This window comes from Anomaloglossus baeobatrachus, chromosome 4 (genome assembly GCF_048569485.1).
Source record: "Anomaloglossus baeobatrachus isolate aAnoBae1 chromosome 4, aAnoBae1.hap1, whole genome shotgun sequence".
Lineage (NCBI taxonomy): Eukaryota > Metazoa > Chordata > Amphibia > Anura > Aromobatidae > Anomaloglossus > Anomaloglossus baeobatrachus.
This window is the reverse complement of record NC_134356.1, coordinates 573,179,227-573,198,802: the sequence shown is the minus strand read 5'-3', so window position 1 is coordinate 573,198,802 and position 19,576 is coordinate 573,179,227. Positions and strand designations below refer to the sequence as shown.

The following is a 19,576-nucleotide window of genomic DNA, read 5'->3' as shown; positions in this document are numbered from 1 at the left end:
TAGACACACACAGCTCTGCTGCATGCATACATACAGACACACACAGCTCTGCTACATGCATACATACATACAGACACACACTGCTCTGCTGCATACATACAGTACATACATACAAACACACACTGCTGTGCTGCATACATACAGACACACACAGCTCTGCTGCATGTATACATACAGACATACACAGCGGAGCTGCATGCATACATACATACAGACACACACTACTCTGTTGCATACATACAGACAGACACACAGCTCTGCATGCATACATAGACAGACACACACAGCTCTGCTGCATGCATATAGACAGACACACACAGCTCTGCTGCATGCATACAGACAGACACATAAAGCTCTGCTGCATGCATTACAGGTAGACACACACAGCTCTGCTGCATGCATACAGATAGACACACACAGCTCTGCTGCATACATACAGACAGACAGCTCTGCTGCATACATACAGACACACACAGCTCTGCTGCATACATACAGACACACACAGCTCTGCTGCATACATACAGACAGACACACACTGCTCTGCTGCATACATACAAACAGACACACACTGCTCTGCTGCATACATACAGACAGACACACATAGCTCTGCTGCATACATACAGACAGACACACACTGCTCTGCTGCATACATACAGACAGACACACATAGCTCTGCTGCATACATACAGACAGACACACATAGCTCTGCTGCATACATGCAGACAGACACACATAGCTCTGCTTCATACATGCAGACACATAGCTCTGCTGCATACATATATACATACATACAGACACACATAGCTCTGCTGCACACATACAGACACACATAGCTCTGCTACATACAGTCAGACATAGCTCTGCTGCATACATACAGACAGACATAGCTCTGCTGCTTACATACAGACAGACACACACGCGGCTCTGGGGGGAAGGGCATACATCTTGCATCTCGGGGTGGAGAAGCCCATACAGCTCACTGGGGCCCATAAATCGGGGGGGCGGGGAGGGCACATACCGCTCAGGTCACGGTGGAGAGGGGGCCCACACAGCGCCGGAGAGAAGCGCTGTGCTGGGGGTCGCTGGCTGGCACTGCGCCTCCTTCATCTGTGGGACTGAGCAGGATGCTGCCAGGTAGCTCCGCCCACAGATGAAGTTCAAACCAGGAGGTCTGAGCTCCTTAAAGGGACGGTGCCGCAGATTCCTGCCGAGGACTGCGGTCCCCGGAACTCGGCCCGGGGGCAGCATAACTGACTAAGGCAAGTGGGCCCCGGCCAAGGGACAGCAGAACTGACGAGGTTGAGTGGGCCCCCCCGGCTCTCCAGGGCCTCAGCATTTGCCCGGGTGTGCCGGGTGCTGACGCCGGCCCTGATTGTGTCGCCTCTGAGGCTTCAGTCGCCACAGGATACTGCACCTGACTTAAGGTGCAGTGCTCAACCCGGATCCAGAGGAGGTCGGTGCCGATTCCGCTTACACAACTCATACACACACTACCAGGTTTCTTCCGCCTTTTCCGTAGGCCGGGTTAGGTTTGGGTCAAAAGGGGTCACCAGCATGGTTGGGACTTTAGGACACCACCACACCTGGGATCCCCAATCCACTAGTGGCGGGACCTGGAATAGGGGGAGCAGCCACCAGGGGGAGTCAGGAGCCAACACAACAATTAGATAGTTCTTCAGCAGGAGAGGAAGAGAGCAGTCGGGTTTCACCAGTGGCTCTGGTGGGACGCAGGAGTGAATACGGTCGCCGAGGGGAGAGCTTGATTGGTCCCTCGGGACCGGCGCTGACAGGGTGCAGAATCCTAGGGTGGATTATACTCCAGGTTGTCCACCAAAATTTGCAGGCTTGGGGGATTCCATGTCCCTCTGGCCTCCACAGTTCCTGGAGCACAGTGCCAGATAGGATCCGGTGTCGTGTTCCAAGGCAGGCCCCACATCGGACCCGCGGCACCTGCATATGGGCAGGGTGTAAACACACTTTTCAAGAACCAGGGGTCCCCAAGAGCTTCAAGCAACACAAGTGCAGGAGAAAGGTCCAATCGTCCAGTTCACAGTCTCTGACCTCTAAAGGATCTGGGTTCGACAGGGCCCATCACAGCTGGTGACCGGCACTTCCCGTGTGAGCGGCATAAACTGTGAGTAAAGCACCTGGAACCCGCAGAGACTGTGTCCATGTTACGGGGGGCTGTCTGATAATAAAACCCAAAGGAATGTCAGACAGTCAGGGTCCACCGTGCAAAGACTCTGCTGCAGACTATGGCAGAGGATAAGGGGTATATAAGCGTGCCACTGTAAATAGTAATAGCACAAGTGCAGAGTGCAATACCTCTGTTAAACTCACAGAGGAATATAATTAGGAAATAAAGCAATTCCTCCCTTGCTTGGAGGGTGTGTGGTATGGTCTCTGTTAATGGTCACAGAGACAAAAGCAGTGAGTGTGAAATGGCACCTACCTAGGTCCGTTCCTCTAGCGGTGCCAGGAGACGGACAGCAGCGTAAGCCGCACAAAGCTCCTACCTGCATTCGCTCCACTAGTGGTGCAAGGACACGAACCACTAGATATGGCACCTGCCTATGTCCGCTCCACTAGTGGTGCAAAAGAGACGGACAGCAGCATAAGCCGCACAAAGCTCCTACCTATGTTCGCTCCCCTAGTGTGCGAGGATACGAACAACTGCCAAACGCAGTATAAGGAACGTTACCCTAGCGGCAACATCCACCTACGAATAGAATCAAAAGGCCCAGCCGGACCATGTGCCTCAGGCACCTGCCTATGTCCGCTCCACTAAGATGTAAGGATACGGACCGCAGCCGAAGCTGTAAGGTATAAGAACGCTACCCTGCCGGTAGCGCTCACCTAGCATAGACAGAGAGATGCCTAGAGGGACGTGCACAGAGCATCTACTCTCATGCATGAACCAAGAGGACTGAGCGCCGGGTGGCGTGTGTCAGGGTCTTATATAGACTCTGTGCCTCATCCAAGATGGAGGACACCAGAGCCAATCCGCTGCCAGAACGACAGAAATGACGTCACGCTGGCCTATCACCGAGCAAAGCGTCACAAGCACATGACCAGCAACCAATCGGCATAGAAGGTGTCAGAGACATGTGACCACGTGTCACAAGCACATGACCAGCGGCCAATCAGCTTAGAAGGTATCAGAGACATGTGACCTCGTGTCAGCGATGATGTCATCCGCACATGTGCAATGGCTCCAAGATAGGACTTAGTCTCCAGCGCTTGCACATGTGCAGTAGCAAGAAATCCGAACATAGTCTCCAGTGCCACAGCAACCGTAACAGTCCGCCTGTCATTCCTGGCGCCGCCACCCCGCGCCTCTGCGCCCTCATAACTACTCCCCTCATCATCTCCATTATATGAGCTATTCATGAGACAGAAGAGCACCTTCAGTAACCGGCTAATCCTTCTGAGGTGTAAGAAGGAAAAATATAGGAAATCATTTGTGCCAACTGCTATAGGAATGTATAACAATAACATTAGTGTTAAATCATCAAGGTGAATGTGTACTTTATTTCTTCTACTTTCAGTTAACGTATATGACCTTATCTAATGTATAATGTTGTTCTGTCAACTCTACTGTCTTGTCAATTATGTAATTCATGTTATGATTTAAGTTGTGCTGCTGTGACACCATAATTTCCCACGGGATCAATAAAGTGTATCGTATCGTATCGTATCATCCTCCCCGGGTCCCGCTCCACCTGTGGGGAGCAGAAACATCTAGGCTGCTACAACCATCCGCCCTGGAGGACAGCGACAGAAGCGGCACCTAATTCCCTGGCCGCATACCACAGGTGGCGTCACGAAAACAATCTCCACCATCATCCTCATTTCCCCCTCTCCCTCCATGTACACCTCGGGGTCACGAAACCGGGTCCCCTGTGACATCACCTGACCCTCACCGGCCCGGTGAAGAATATTTTCCCCCGACCCCCTGGGGTGCTACAGCAGCACCCGGTGTTTCAGTAAAAATAGATTTAAATAAACAGTGAATTTAATTTTGTATTAAAAATAATTGATTCCATAATCACCATTATTAATACAAAAATAAAAAAACGCGACGCCTTACCTTTAATTTTTGGAGACATGTCTGATGAAACTAAAATTGAACTGTTTGGCCACAATGACCATTGTTACGTTAGGAGGAATATGCGAGAAGCCTTGAAACACACGGGGGGGGCAGTAAAGTAAAAAAAAAAAAGTAAAAGAAAGAAACTCACATTCACAGTAAAAACCAGTGGCTTCTTTCTTTCCTTCCTTCTTTTTTTCTTTCTTTTTTTTTCTTTTTCTTTCTTTCTCTTTTTCTTTCTTTCTCTTTTTCTTTCTTTTTCTCTTTTTCTTTCTCTCTTTTTCTTTTTCTTTCTTTCTTTTTCTTTTTCTTTCCTTTTCGTTCTTTCTTTCTTTCTTTCATACTCAACTTATACTTTGTAAGCTGGGGGACTATTTTTTTTTTTAGGATGAATGGAACTGCACATACTCAGTCACTCATGAAAATCGTACATACAGGAAAAATGAAACTGTTGGTCTTAAAAAACAGACAGATTATTATGTATTAACCCCTGATTGGAAAAGGAATGAATTCTCAAGTCAATTACGATAGTTTTCTGGGGCCATCCCCAATGCTGAATGATGACGCCAAAAAATCAGATCTGACCTAGCATTTTTTTAGTCATTACCTTCTAGACGTTTTCCTCTTAAAATGATAATTAGAAGTTGCTAACAAATTATGTAAATAGCCATGGGTGAAAGTGTTAGCACCCTTGAAATCGTTCCAGAAAACAAAGTATTTCTCACAGAACATGCTTGCAATTACACATTTGTTTCTTTTGTGTGTATTGGAACAAAACAAAAGAAACAGAGAAAAAACGCAAATTGGACATAATTTTACCCCAAATACACATATTTTGGAATAAATAACTGCAATCAATCGCTTCCAATAACCATCAACAAGTTTCTTATACTTCTCAACTAGAATTTTAGACTCTTCTTTTGCAAACTGCTCCAGGTCTCATATTGAACGGTAACTTCTCCCAACAGAAATTTTGAGATCTCTCCACAGGTGTCAATAGGATTTAGATCCAAACTCATTGCTGCCACTTCAGAACTCTCCAGCACTTTGGTTCCATCCATCTCTGGGGGCTTCTTGAAGTATGTTTGGGGTCTTGTCCTACTGGAGGGCCCATGATATAGGATCAAAACCCAGCTTTCTGACGCTAGGCACTTTGTGACCCAAAGTCCTTTGGTAATCTTCAGATTTCATGATACCTTGCAAATAGTAAAAGCACCCAGTGCCACGGGCACTAAAAAAAACAAAACATCTTTGAATCTCCACTATATTTCTAGGTTCGGTGTTCTTTTCTTTGTACACTTCATACAGCTTGAATTTCTTCTAACTTGATTGTGGCTGCATATCCAGTATCCGGACTAGCCTGCTTTGCAACCTTTCATCTATTTTTCTCTGCCGTCTGCGTAGAGCGAAATTAGCTACAGTGCCATGGGTTGTAAACTTTTTGATTATGTTGCACACTGTGGACAAAGGAACATCAAGATCGCTGGAGATGGACTGGTAACTGGAGATGAGTGGACCTGTGGAAGTTCAGTTTGGCGGGTACATGTCACGCTTCCCGGTCCCCTGGCCCCGTTCTCCGGTCCCCGTGGCCCGCTCCCCGCTGGCGTCCCCTACTCACCACTCCGGCCCCGGCCTCCTCGTCCCCGCCTGCGGCCTCCATGCGTCCAGCTCCCCGCTCCCGGCGCTCCTCTGCGACGTGGGACTCCCAGCTGGGCGCTCCTGCTTCCTCCTCACCGCTTCCTGGACTGGCTTCTGGCACACGGGCCTCGCGCATGCGCATTAGGGCGCGCGCGGTCATTGACCCTTTCTTAAAGGGCCAGCACCCAGGAACAGGATATTGCATAGACAGGTACAGGGTATATAAGGTTTCTCTTTCTTGGTGGGCGGGGCCTGTTCTACGTGTTTAGCAAGCTAGTGTTCAGGTCCCCTATTGCTTTGCCTTGTGCTTTGCCTGCATTAACCCTGTCCTGTCTCGTAGAGCCTGTCCTGCCACGCCAGCCGCTCCGAACCACGCTCATTCCCGTACCCTGACGGTGACTTCGGCGGATGTTCCACCATCTCTGCAGCTCCGCCAGTCTCCAGTCCCTGGCTCCGTTTGGTGACCCGTTCCATCGCTCAGCAAGTTCCGGATCCCGCCTGACCTTACCACCTGGCCTCGGACTCTGAGCCTCGTCACCCGGACCACCGTCCAGAACTCCGTCCACCTTTCCTGCTCCCCTACGGACTGTCCGGCTACCAATAGTGCTTCGGCTGCCGTGCACCCAGACTCTCTGGCGGGGTGACCTGCCTGGCTGCCTCCTCAAGAGAAACCGGTGTACGGTCCAGAGGTTCCACCACCCGGACGTTACAGTACAGCTGGATTTTAGATAAAGTTCGATTTGGGATCCGGACTTATTAAAGAATGGACGTCTGGAACACCAATGGTGTGAACAAGGTGCAAGACTCAAAAATGTTCAACTAAACATTAGGATAAAGCGTTGCACACCAGTTACGATGTATGGGGAAATAATGAAAAGCAAAACTGCTATGGGAATACTAGACTGAAAAATACAATGGACTATCTGAAAAAAGTGAAAAACATGAAAATGGTATGTGCATAACTACTCTGAATATTAGGAATGAGAGATGTTTAGCCATTGTATTGATCAATGCAAAGGAGCCCCAAAACGAAATGCCAAGGTAATCTCTATTTTTGGGGTCCCTAACCTATGTGTAACCTCAACTGCAGTTAAAAAATTTGCTTTGTATGGGAAGCAAAGGACCAAGCTATATATGTGAAATAAGACACATGGCTATGGATGGGGCAGGGTTCTCAGACAGTAAGTGCAAACTGATTAAAGAATGTACGTCTGGAACACCATGGTGTGAACAAGGTGCAAGACTTTAAAATATACAACTAAATAATAGGATAAAGAGTTGCACACCAGTCACAATGTATAGGGGAATAATGAAAAGCAAAACTGCTATGGGAATACCAGACTGAAAATACAATGGAGTATCTGAAAAAAAGTGAAAAACATGAAAATTGTATATACATTACTGCTATGAATAATAGGAATGAGAGATGTTTAGACATTGTATTGATCAATGCAATGGAGCCCCTTTGACTAAACATCTCTCATTCCTACTATTCATTATTCCCATATACATTGTGACTGGTGTGCAACTCTTTATCCTATTTTTTGAGATCCAGACTTGACCTGAACCCCAATGGAAGTCACTAATTGGGCAGATTACGTCTCCATCCACATGCAGCCAGCCATCACCAAATCGCTTCCGGGGGTTGGTGGGTGGGGGTTTTCCAATTCTTTTTTTTGTGGTGCACACTACATCCGATCATGCTGTTGTTACCCCAATGCAAACCGTTCAAACACTGCAAGCGGCTCACACTGGGGTGAGCATTGAGCTTACCTGAGAACAGCGATGCTTGTGAGAGTGGTTTGCATATGTAAAGCACCCAAACTCTGTTTCTTTTTAGTAACGTCTGTATTCAGTACGAACTCCGAACCTCGGGTTCGCTCATCTCTACTTGTAACCTTGATTTTTCAACAATTTTGGTTCTCAAGTCTTGTGACAGTTTTCTTCTCTGTGTTCTCCATGCTTATTGTGGCACACACAGACACACAATGGAAAGATTGAGTCAACTTCTCCCCTTTTCATCTAGTTATAGGTGTAATTTTCATATTGCCCACACCTGTTACTTGCCGCAGGTGAGTTTGAATGTGCATCACATAATTGAAACAAAGCTGTTTATCAACAATTTTGGGGTTTTGGGTGAAATTATGTCCAATTTTCCTATACACAAAAAGTAAATAAACATGTGCAACTGCAACAGTTTTCTGGGAGAAATACTTCATTTTCTGGAACAATTTCAATGTTACCAACAGCTTTGGCTATGACGGTTTACAGTGGGTGACAACACTTTCTGCCATGACTCTATAAATTATATCATCGAGGGTGCTCATACTGCGATTATAGAGGCTCATATTCATGGCTCCGTCGCAATGGTTGTCACATGTTTCTGCTACAGAGAGCATCAGCTTCATTTTTGCTTCATTCCATTGCTGAATATACACCTTGACGTACAGCATGTTGTTATGACTGAGCCCTTCAACTCACACGGGGACGAATAAATGGGAGCGTTTAACCATAATTCCCTATACAGACTAGGAGAACCCTAAACTTGACCCTGTTTTTTCCCTGCCTGACCACGGAAGTTGGCACCCTATAGTTACGAAATGGTGCTCCCACTCAACGTTGGCTGACCCTGTGTGACCTTAACTGCGCCCTAAACTATAAACCAAGTGTAACACAAAACACCAATAAACATAAAAGAAGTGGCAGAGGGTGAGACATAGGCCTAAAGATTTGTTCATACAGACTTACAGGAAAGCCGGAAGAAACTGAAAGAAACCCCAAAAGATTTACAGATAAAGGGGAACCCCCTCCAAATCCCAAATAAAATAGAAAGAGAGAATGGTGGGAAGGGAAACATACATTCAAACCACAGGAAAAAGCAAAAGTGATAGCCCAGCAAGATTATCAAGAATTGAGGAGCTGGGATTTCAAACATCTAGTCACCTAGGAATATAGCCAGTACCGAGGCTATATATAGTATGGCGAGTATAAATAGCTATCAGTCTGCCAGCTGTCAATTCAAAGCAGACATCAGCCCCAAAAGTATTAACCGATTGCCACCACACCAGGGCAATCAGGAGGAGTCGGGCAAAGCGTCAAAATTGGATGTGCCACTTCTGGTGCTGCTGAAGTTGCTATTTTTAGGCTTGGAAGGGCCAAATAAAAATGGGCCTTCCCACCCTGATAATACCAGTTCTCAGCTGTCTGCTTTACCTTGGCTGGTTATCAAAAATAGGGGGGACTTCACTGTTTGTTTTTTTAAATTATTGAAATAAATAATTAAAAAACAGCTTGGGAGCTCCTCTGTTTTTTATAACCTGCCAAGGTAAAGAAAATAGCAGAGGACTGCAGCCTGCGACTGTCTGATTTACCTGCGATTGTTATTGACAATAAGGGTGACCGCAAGTCATTTTTTTAATTTATTCCTATCCACATTTATTTGCAGGGCAATTGTTCTGCTATTACCCCCATTTTGCAGCCCATTAGTCCTTACTATGACTATTTTACAGCACCATAGTTATGGAGTTTGGGGTCTGGGGTTAAGTTCGGATCCAGAACTGAACTTTTAACTAAAGCAAAACTGAACCCAATGAACCTGAACTTCTACAGGTTCGCTCATCCCCAATTATTAACTATCCAGAGGATAGGTAATAGTTTATCTAGAGCTCAATATTCCATATATTGATGTTGTGAGCCCTGATGCATTACCTGTAACAGATCTACTCATTGACCAGGTCAATAATACAAATTCCGCTTATTTGATAGAAAGGCTGTTGGGCCCCTATAGCATCAGGGCCCGAGTTCTGCTTCTGGCTTGTTCTATAGGGAACTATTTTTCATTGGTTCATACTGATAAATATATTTTTGTTTACATCAAACAGATTTAATTTTTTCTTTCCTAGTTATAAAAGTCCTACAGGATTGTATATTACACCCGCACATTACACATTATGCATTATAGCAGGCAGTGCAATTACACATAGGGTTGGTCCTTGTGCTGCAGAACAATAAGGCACTTTGGTTCTTCTCCCTCTTCCTTTTCCCAAGTAATACAATTTAGCATTGTTTAATGTCCCGGCCAGCGTGCATCTCGCTGATCCGATGACTCACTGTGGTTTTTATAACCTCGAACTAAAGATTATTCCTTTACTTTATTTGTTCCTTTCCAAATGATACCTAGTAATGAAGCAAAACAGGAAACGTTCTCCAAAATTGCACCTGAATTATTAATACAATTCTCCATGTAATATGGAATGAGACATTTTTTTACTTTTTTTTATTTTATTTTGTCCTTGACATAAGCTTTCGTAATTATGCATAAATCACATCTACTAATAAGAAACACGAATGACTATTTTTGACGATAAAATAAATCCATGGTTTTTCATGTAATAAATATCATGTTAATATATTACGCATCTTTAATATAAAATGGATGTACATTTCCTTCATTTACACTTCATACTGGATCAGAAATCAGCATATCTGAATATATTCAGTGTCACCTGACCGCAGAGCCGTAGGTGGAAGAGTGTGCCATCAGTAAATGTGCATGGATGGGGGGCAGTCTACCTTTAATTATCTACTGGAAGGTTATGGAGACATCACTTATTCCCTGTAAGAAGATAGTAAAGGTCCTTAAAGCAGATTTGTCACTAGATTTTACCATAGAAACAGAAAACATTATATATTGGATACTTAGGCCTGATGTAGCTGGTGTACTTACTTTAAATTCCATGTCAAAATAGCTGTATAATGTGGATGTGAAAATAAAATCAATAATTTATGAGTTTAGCTTAAAAAGTGAGACAGACCATCAAATTCTCAGCTTACCCAGCCTGACTGACAGGTGCAGCTTGTAGTGAGTAGTGTGAAAGCAGCAGCAGGGAGGAAGGACAGTGAGGCGCTGTCAATTGGGATAGGTGGGTGAAGATTGAGTTTAAAGGGACAGGAAGCACAAAATGACTGTTCAAACCAAATACAGGCGCTTGCTGAACCTTTATGGGTTCCTTCTATCTATACCCTCCCCACTTGACAACTCTGACTTATAGAACCAGAGAAAGGTGGAGATTGAGGGAAAACAGGTGGGATGGTTCACATAAATGTTTGACCATGCTGACGGTGCACAGAGTGCCTACACTTGCCTTGAATTATCTTTTTGTGCTGATCAAGTCCATTTAAACTTTCAGAAGGGGTTATACAGACAACGTGACAGATTTTCACTGTAAATACATAAGTCTAATCAGGTCTAAAGGGTACTTTGCACACTACGACATCGCAAGCCGATGCTTGCGATGCCGAGCGCGATAGTCCCCGCCCCCGTCGCTGCTATGATATCTTGTGATAGCTGCCGTAGCGAATATTATCGCTACGGCAGCTTCACACACACTTACCTGCCCTGCGACGTCGCTCTGGCCGGCAACCTGCCTCCTTCCTAAGGGGGCGGGTCGTGCGGCGTCACAGCGACATCACACGGCAGGCGGCCAATAGAAGAGGAGGGGCGAAGATGAGCGGGACGTAAACATCCTTCCGCATTTCCGGCGGGACGCAGGTAGGAGATGTTCCTCGCTCCTGCGGCTTCATACACAGCGATGTGTGCTGCCGCAGGAACGAGGAACAACATCGTAACATCGGTCTTTCCACAATTATGGAAATGACCGACACTACACCGATGATACGATTTCGACACTTTTGCGCTCGTTAATTGTATCAAAAAGGCTTTACACACTACGATGTTGACAGTGACGCCGGATGTACGTCACTTTCGATTTGACCCCACCGACATCGCACCTGCGATGCCATATTGTGCAAAGTACCCCTTAGATTCATTAATGAATGCAGTTTGTATTGTAAAATATGGTGACAGATCCATTTAAAGGGCACGCCTATATTGGAGATTTATGGAATAACTACATCGTATACCATAAGTATGCCATAGATGTGGGCGACACCTATGTGGCATCTGAAAATTGCCCAGCAATCATGCTCAGCTGATTTTGGAACCCCAAAAGACGTGAAAGGATCCTGACAGTGTGTGTCGGTGCCTTTCTCATGATAGGTGCATGTCTCAGAGGTGGGATCCCCATATGTTTCTCACTAAATATGCCATAAACACCCAGAATAGCATACCCCTTTAGTGCTTTTGGCGTTGGTCTATGCAGCAATCCTTTGAAATCAACATTAATTTGATTGTTGTAAGACAACATCTCCGATTACTGCTTTACCAATCATTTCAATATTATCTTCTGAGTGTTAAAATTTAGGCATTCTATCAGATGATACATTTTTTGGCCATGGGATAAGCCGTCGTCACAGGACTCTAGTAGCGGCTTACTCCACAGTCCCCACTGAATGAACATACGGGCTTAAAGCGCATCAATCACCAGGAATTTCCTATATAACCTAAAGCCAGTGCTATACCGGCACTATCAGGCTGATTCTATACATATCTGTAGTTGTGAGATAGGGTGTTTAGGTTTTGAAACATAAGGAAGTAAAGTTGTAAAATCAGCAGCTTGTTGAGTGACAGCAGCAGCTGATAGCTGTGGTGGGTTATTCATAGTTATCCCCTCCCCCTGTTACTTATGCTAATTCTATTACACAATTGTTTGTGACTAAAAAGATCTGTGCTGATGCCATAGCCCTATGACCAGAATGGGCGGGGCCTCAGCCAACATAGCTTATACCAGGTAGCAACATTTTTCTGTTAGCTGAGGCCCTGCCCCTTCTGGTTACATGGGTATGACATCAGCACAGGTCCTTTTAGTCACAAAGTAAAACGATTGTATAATAGAATTAGCATAAATAACAGGAGGAGAGGATAACTGTGAATAACCCACCACAGCTATCAGCTGCTGCTGTCAGTCAACAAGCTGATGATTTTACAAACTTTACTTGTTTGTGTTTCAAAACCTATACATCCTAGCTGACAACTAGAGGTATGTATAGAATCAGCCTGATAGTGCCAGTATAGCACTGGCTTTAGGTTATATAGGATAATCCTGGTGATTGGTTCACTTTATCTGAACCATGCATGCGATTGGGGAATGTGGAGAGATACCCGCCGCCTAGTGCAGCGGCACTGTATGATGAGTTAGAAAATAGCCAAGGAGGAGATCTGACTATTTAGGAGGCATTAGTTGCTTACTGTTCTGCTTAGGAAACTGCTACCTACATTTGGGGGATGTACACTAATATCCTTATATGTTTTCATGACACCATTACCATCTGTCACCTTTCCATTCACATTCTCTGCCAATGGTTTTCATCGGTGCTGAGAGCTCAAAGTAATATTTGAATATGGATTTTCATAGATAAGAAACATATAATTCACATCCAGTCCTTCGTCCTGACAATATGCCAGGAAATTACGTAGCAATGAACCCTTTGTACATTTTTTTCAGTGCTGTATTCTCTGTGGAGTGCTTCATAGCTGCATGTGATAAACATGGTGCCAGGGTAAAGGTAGTGTCATCCTTGGCACTCAATGGCACATCAAATGCATAGGACGCTGACTGACTGTGCAGCTAAGTGCAGTGTTTAGTTCTTTTCTTCATTTTTTTTTTTTTTAAACCATACAATATATTCTGTATTCACATGTCCTTGTTCAACGTTCCTGGACCATCAACTTTGCCATCAAGACTACGGTGCTTCCAAGTTCATCTATTGCACCTTCCATCTTGTCGGACTTAGAACAGATAGTGCATCCAAAGCAGCTCAATTGCTTTTTCTTTTTTCTAGTTCTTTCGGCTTCCAGTACAGAGCCCAAGAATAAACAGCAATAAGCAACAAAGAGATCAGCATGGCGGAGCACCAGGCCCCCAAAGTGCCAGAGACTGACGGCACAAAACTACGATCCAGAAGCCATTTCTTCCTTAGATTCATGTCCATAATCAACGCTTCCATCTGAAAATATGTCCCCGTGACGCCAAATACGTGAAAGAGCTGGTGACTGTGACCTGGAAAACAGAGAAGTTTCAGACAGGGCTTTGAGAGTTAATTGAAAGCCCTGATCTTGTGATGTGTTACTTGATCACATTAACATTGCATAGCTACAGCCAACCAAGGATTTTCTTTGAAGGGATTAGACGGGAAAAAAGTGCTGGGTACTCCATCATATACTGTAGATTGCATGAAAATTCTATAGCTGTGCACTGATTTTGGGGACCCTGAACATAGGAAGGAGGGAGGGGGACGGTGATTATTTTCTTTTCTAAGGGTATAAATGAGATGTAATATGTGTGTGAATCCTCAATGATATATTCCACACTCAGGAAAGGCTTACATACAAGATTTTTGTTGGTCTTTAATGGGACTTGTCAGCCTTAAAATGCAGTCTAATTTGCATGCACCATGTTATAGAGCAAGGGGAGCGGAGTACATTGATAGTTTTGTGAAATGTATAATCCATGTTTTAATCATTTAAATCCTTCATCCTTCTGGGATTTTCGGTCCAGTGTGCGGTCCTGTCAGTGACTGCCAGCTTTCCGTGTATCCATATCAGTCACTGATCACACCGCCCACTGGACTGAAAATCACAGAAAGAGCAGAGGATTAAATGAGTAAAACACAGATTATGCTGAATCGTTTCTCACAAATCAATATATTAATCTGCTCCCCTCCCTCTGCTCTATAACATGGTGCCTGCACATTGGATGGCATTTTCATGATGTCAGGTTCCCTTTAAAGTCATGTTTTTCAGCACAATAAAGGCTTATTCACACTTCATAGTTTGTCTGCCATGTGCTTTTTCACTGACATATTGTGTTCTCATAGATCCTCCCCATTACTAATCTAGGGCTAAGTGGCATCTGTGAGGTGCGATTAACCCCTTATTACCCTGATTGCCACTGCACCAGGTAAATTGCTGGGATTCTCACATCTAATTAGATGTGACAATCCTGAGCAGCTGTAGGTTGCTATTTTTAGGCTGGGGGCTCCCGATAACCATGGGTCTCCCCTAATTAGATGTGACAATCCTGAGCAGCTGTAGGTTGCTATTTTTAGGCTGGGGGCTCCCAATAACCATGGGTCTCCCCAGCCTGAGAATACCAACCCCCAGCTGTCAGGCTTTATTAGGGTTGTGTATCAAAATTGGAAGGGGGAGGGGCACGTCGTTTTTTAAAATAATTTATTTAAATAATTTAAAAACGAAAAAAAAAAAAAGCCGCATGCATTTCCTCTTATTTTGGTACACAGCCAAGATAAGCACACAACTGGGGGCTGCAGCTTATAGCCGTATACTTCATCTGTGCTGGGTATCAATATAGGGGGACCCTATGCCATTTTTTTTAATTTATTTTATGCCAGGATAGATGCATATAGCATGTGTGATTAGAAGCAGTCAGCGGACACGCTGTCAATCAGGGTGGGGGCATGTCTGACTGCAACCAATCATAGACGGCGGTGGGTGGGAAAAGCAGTGCATATGCATGAGCCTAATTAGCAGCTCCGGAAGTGAATAGGTGGCCGTGGGAGCAGTTACAGCCGCACGAGAGCCTCAGTAATTATAGCGTGCCTGCTCCTATTCCCCTATCCCTTCTACCATCATTTTTAATTGCCACATTCTGGTCCCCATAAATTTAAATGGGGACCGGCATCCGGCCAGATATCTGGGATCAATTCCAGGCAGGAACCATCCATTAATTTTTCCAGGTCCGCCGGGCCCATTTATCTGTGGGTTTGCCCATCATTAATCCTGAGGATAGGCCATCATTGTAAAAGTAGTGAACAGCCTCTTTAAAATAGCAGCAAGAAGATTTCTGAGACATTATTGCCGTCTTGGCAATCCTGCGATTGGGGACAGGTTTAAAAAAAAAAAATAGTGACACAAAACAACTTTTTAAAGCAAAAAGCAGTAAAATGTAAAAAGACTATAGGCAACATATATTATAATATGAGGATGATCACAAGCATGCATAGTTAGGAGAGTCTATGATATGGCCACCAATGGCACAGCGTCCTGTCTGAACAGCAATGTGAAGATAACTTACCTACATAGTCAAATCGTCCTGGGGCGAGTCTCTCCGGGAGATGTGTAGCAAACAGAAAACCGGTGAGGAAGGCAAAGATGGAATGCCAGATGTGCATGGTGAGCGTGGCATTGTGCGTGCACTCATTACCCGAGCACAAGAATACCTGCATGCAAACAGACGAGATATTTGAGAATATAAACATATGTTTTCAAAAGGATCTGCAAGAATCTAATGTGTATGGGGACAAGAGTTAAAGCTGACCATGTATATTAGATCAGACTAGAATCCATATTGGCAAAACTAGTCAACACCCCGATGTGTGTTGGGTCCTTTGGACTGTATCGACAGCAATTTTCAGGAAACAGAAGTATTAGACCCCCATGGATGTGTTGGACTCCATGCGGATTTTGACATTAGTTCAGTCACTAAAGGGGGCTTTACACGGTAGCGATATCGCTAGCAATTTCTAGCAATATCGAGCGTGTAAGTACCCGCCCCCGTCGCGCATGCGATTGTTTGTGATCGCTGCCCTAGCGAACATTATCGCTACGTCAGCGTCACACGTACTTACCTGGTCGGCGTCGGCGCTGTGACTGCTGAACAATCCCTCCTTCAAGGGGGAGGGACGTTCGGCATCACAGCGACGTCACCGCAACGTCACTAAGAGGCCAGCCAATCAAAGCGGAGGGGCGGAGATGAGCAGGACGTAACATCCCGCTCACCTCCTTCCTTCCGCATTGGGGCCAGCGGCAGGTAAGGAGACGTTCCTCGCTCCTGCGGTGTCACACATAGCGATGTGTGCTGCCGCATGAGCGATGAACCACCTGGATAAACAACCCTTACCGATTTTTGAGTTTGGGACGACCTCTCCATGGTGAACGATTTTCACCATTTTTGAGGTCGCTTAAGGTCACTGGTCAGTGTCACACGCTGCGATATCGTTACTGACGCCGGATGTGCGTCACTAACAACGTGACCCCGACGATAAAACATTAACGATATCTTACCGTGTAAAACCCCCTTTACACTGCGTGGAATCCACTAGCACAGGAATAAGGTTTCTGCAAACCTGTTCACATGACACAGAAGGTTTCCACTTATATTTTTGGATGCATAAGGAAAAAAAATCAGCAGCAGAAATAAATGGCTTGTCACATCTATCAGAAATACTGAGGATTAGCTCTATGGAATAACAATGGGGCCATTCCTTGTGTGAATGTGCTGCAGATCTGAGGGTGCAGGGACAAAAAGTTGCACTTCTCTCCTTTCTTGTTTAATAGAATAGTATAGACACAAGTTTAGGGACCCCCACTCATTACACCTACAGGGGCTTTTATGACATCAGATTTTCAATCCATTTGCATTAATATGGAGTTGATTCTCCCTTTGAAGCTATAACAGCTTCCGGAAGATTCATCCATTTTTGAGGTCAGACACTGATTTTGCATGAGAGGACCCGGCTCACAATCTTCCTTCTAGTTGATCCCAAAGGTGTTCTTGTGAGGTTGAGGTCAGGGCTTTGTTTGGCCAGTCAAGTTTTTCAACAGCAAAATTACCCAACCATGTCTTTTTGGACCTTGCTTTGTAGTTCCTACAATTTTGATCATACAATTGTCTAAAAATGCTGAAGCCATAAGATTTCACTTTACTGGAACTAAGGGACTGGGCCAACACTTGAAAAACAAGCTCATAACATTATCTGTTCTCTACTAAACATTACACTTGGCACAATGCAGTCAGGCAAGTGACGTTCCCCTGAAATTCAACAAGCCCCAGACATTGTCCATCAGACAGCCAGATAGAGAAATGGGATTCGTCAATCCATATAACAGGTTTCCACTCATTCCGATGACATCACAAAACTGGTGGATGTTAGAGACCTTGTGCTCTTCCACCTTTCGTTTGAGGATGCCCCACAGATACTCAGTAGAGTTTAGATCTGGAGACATGCTTGGCCAGTCCAGCACCTTTACTCCCAGTTCCTTTACAAAGGCAGTGGTCATCTTGGAGGAGTGTTTGGGGTCATTATCATGTTGCAATACTAAGAAAGGGGATCATGCTCTGCTTTAGTATGTCACAGTACATGTAGGCATTCATGGTTCCTTCAATGAACTGTAGTTCCCCACAGCCGGCAACACTTATACATCCTGAAACCATGACACTCCCACCACAATGCTTGACTGTAGGCAAGAAACACTTGTCTTTGTACTCCTCTCCTGGTTGCTGTCACAATGTGTCTGTGAAATAGCGAGGGGGAGGGGGCTCCTATACTGTCCCTCACGCTATGGGACCCTATGCTATCCTTAACCTCTGGATTACCCCTAATGGTGAAGATGCCAGAGTCCCATGCATTCTTATTCTCCCAACCAGAACTAAACTGTCCCCCCACCAGGGAAGGAAGTGGCAGGAGTGTGATGGCAAAACAGGTAAAGATAGACAGGGGAAAAAAACCTCATACACACTGCAAACTCACAGGAAAAAACAGTAAGAGACTAAGGAGAAACGCAAGAGAAGTTAGGCAGCAACAAAAGGACAACAAGGGTTAACACCACAACCGCTCACAGCAATAAAGTACTACAACCAACAGTAAGTCTGGATCATAAAACCTCACAAGACCAGTATAGAAAAGCTATAGCTGGCATTAAAGGAAGCTAGTGTGACACCCCTGACCTCATCAAGGTGTCATAGGGAACTGCACTCCTTTCTCTTTGGTTAGGTCGCAGACAGTGGTCTGGGACCGGAGGAGTCAGAGACTCCTCCTTATAAAAGGCTATAAAGGAAATAATCACTGCTTCCCCTTTCCTATGTTCAGGGTCCCCAAGATCAGTGCACAGCAACAGAATTTTCATGCAATCTCTATCAAACTGTCATATCTTCAGTTTTGTCCCATGAAATATATACTAAGATATTTACAAAAATGTGAGGGGTGTACTCACTGTTGTGATATACTCTACATATATATAATGTCACTTTCTCTGTTGTGAATGTTTGTTACCTGACTACCTGTGCACTGACACAAGCTGGCTTACTTACATGATAACCTCTCCTCCCAATATGCTCCCACCATTCAATACTCACCCGATAAAACAATGGAATGCTGTCAAACAGGTATGGGTATGCAAAGGCCGTTACCCGCAACACTTTGCTGAACCGCGGACGAGTCTCCTCTGGAAACCTGCAGACATATAGAATTATTGTACAGTTAGACTTCTGCCGTACATGAAATATGTGCGAAGAGTATGATGGAATATGTCTGATTTTCATATTAGTGAAGAACAGAATTAAATTGTTAATATTCTTATTTGTATGATTTACCCCAATTAAGTGCACCACATTATGAGGTTTATCATATTAAAGTACACCTGTCAGTGAGATATCGAGCAGATTATTTGTCTGTTATAGTAGAGGGATTGGTCCTTATTGTCCTTGGACCATGGTTGTCTGCTTTTGTATACTTTATATATACCGTATTCTTGGACTATGGGACACACCCCAGGTTTAGAAAACAATCTCCTACTAATTAAAACTTCCCTGGCGGTGAAAAGAATTGTAAGGGTCAATATCACTCATACTGTGGTAGGATAGGGAGGTAATACATCTATTATTAGTGTTAAGGGGGCTTTACACGCTACGACATCGCTAATGCGAACTCGTTGGGGTCATGGAATTGGTGACGCACATCCGGCCGCATTAGCGATGCCGTTGCGTGTGACACCTATGAGCGATTTTGCATTGTTGCAAAAACGGGCAAAATCGCTCACCGGTGACATGGGGGTCCATTCTCAAAAATCGTTACTGCATAATAACGAGGTTGTTCCTCGTTCCTGCGGCAGCACACATCGCTCCGTGTGACACCGCAGGAAAGAGGAACCTC

General features: G+C 44.8%; 1 protein-coding gene across 6 annotated transcripts in view; it reads right to left on the bottom strand.

Annotated features, from left to right (window-relative positions):
• Positions 1–12,694: 12,694 nt before the first annotated feature.
• The window catches only part of PAQR5 (progestin and adipoQ receptor family member 5), a 38,072-nt gene continuing 31,190 nt past the window's right edge, over positions 12,695–19,576 (bottom strand). For 5 of the 6 annotated variants that reach the window (XM_075342880.1, XM_075342883.1, XM_075342881.1 and 2 more), the window contains 3 exons: positions 18,781–18,877; positions 15,721–15,865; positions 12,695–13,686 (listed from right to left, as the gene is read on the bottom strand). In XM_075342880.1, the coding sequence (XP_075198995.1) occupies positions 13,445–13,686; positions 15,721–15,865; positions 18,781–18,877 (484 nt within the window). In that variant the 3' untranslated portion in view covers positions 12,695–13,444. The remainder of the gene's footprint in view (positions 13,687–15,720; positions 15,866–18,780; positions 18,878–19,576) is intronic. The other variant, XM_075342885.1, reaches the window with a different exon arrangement.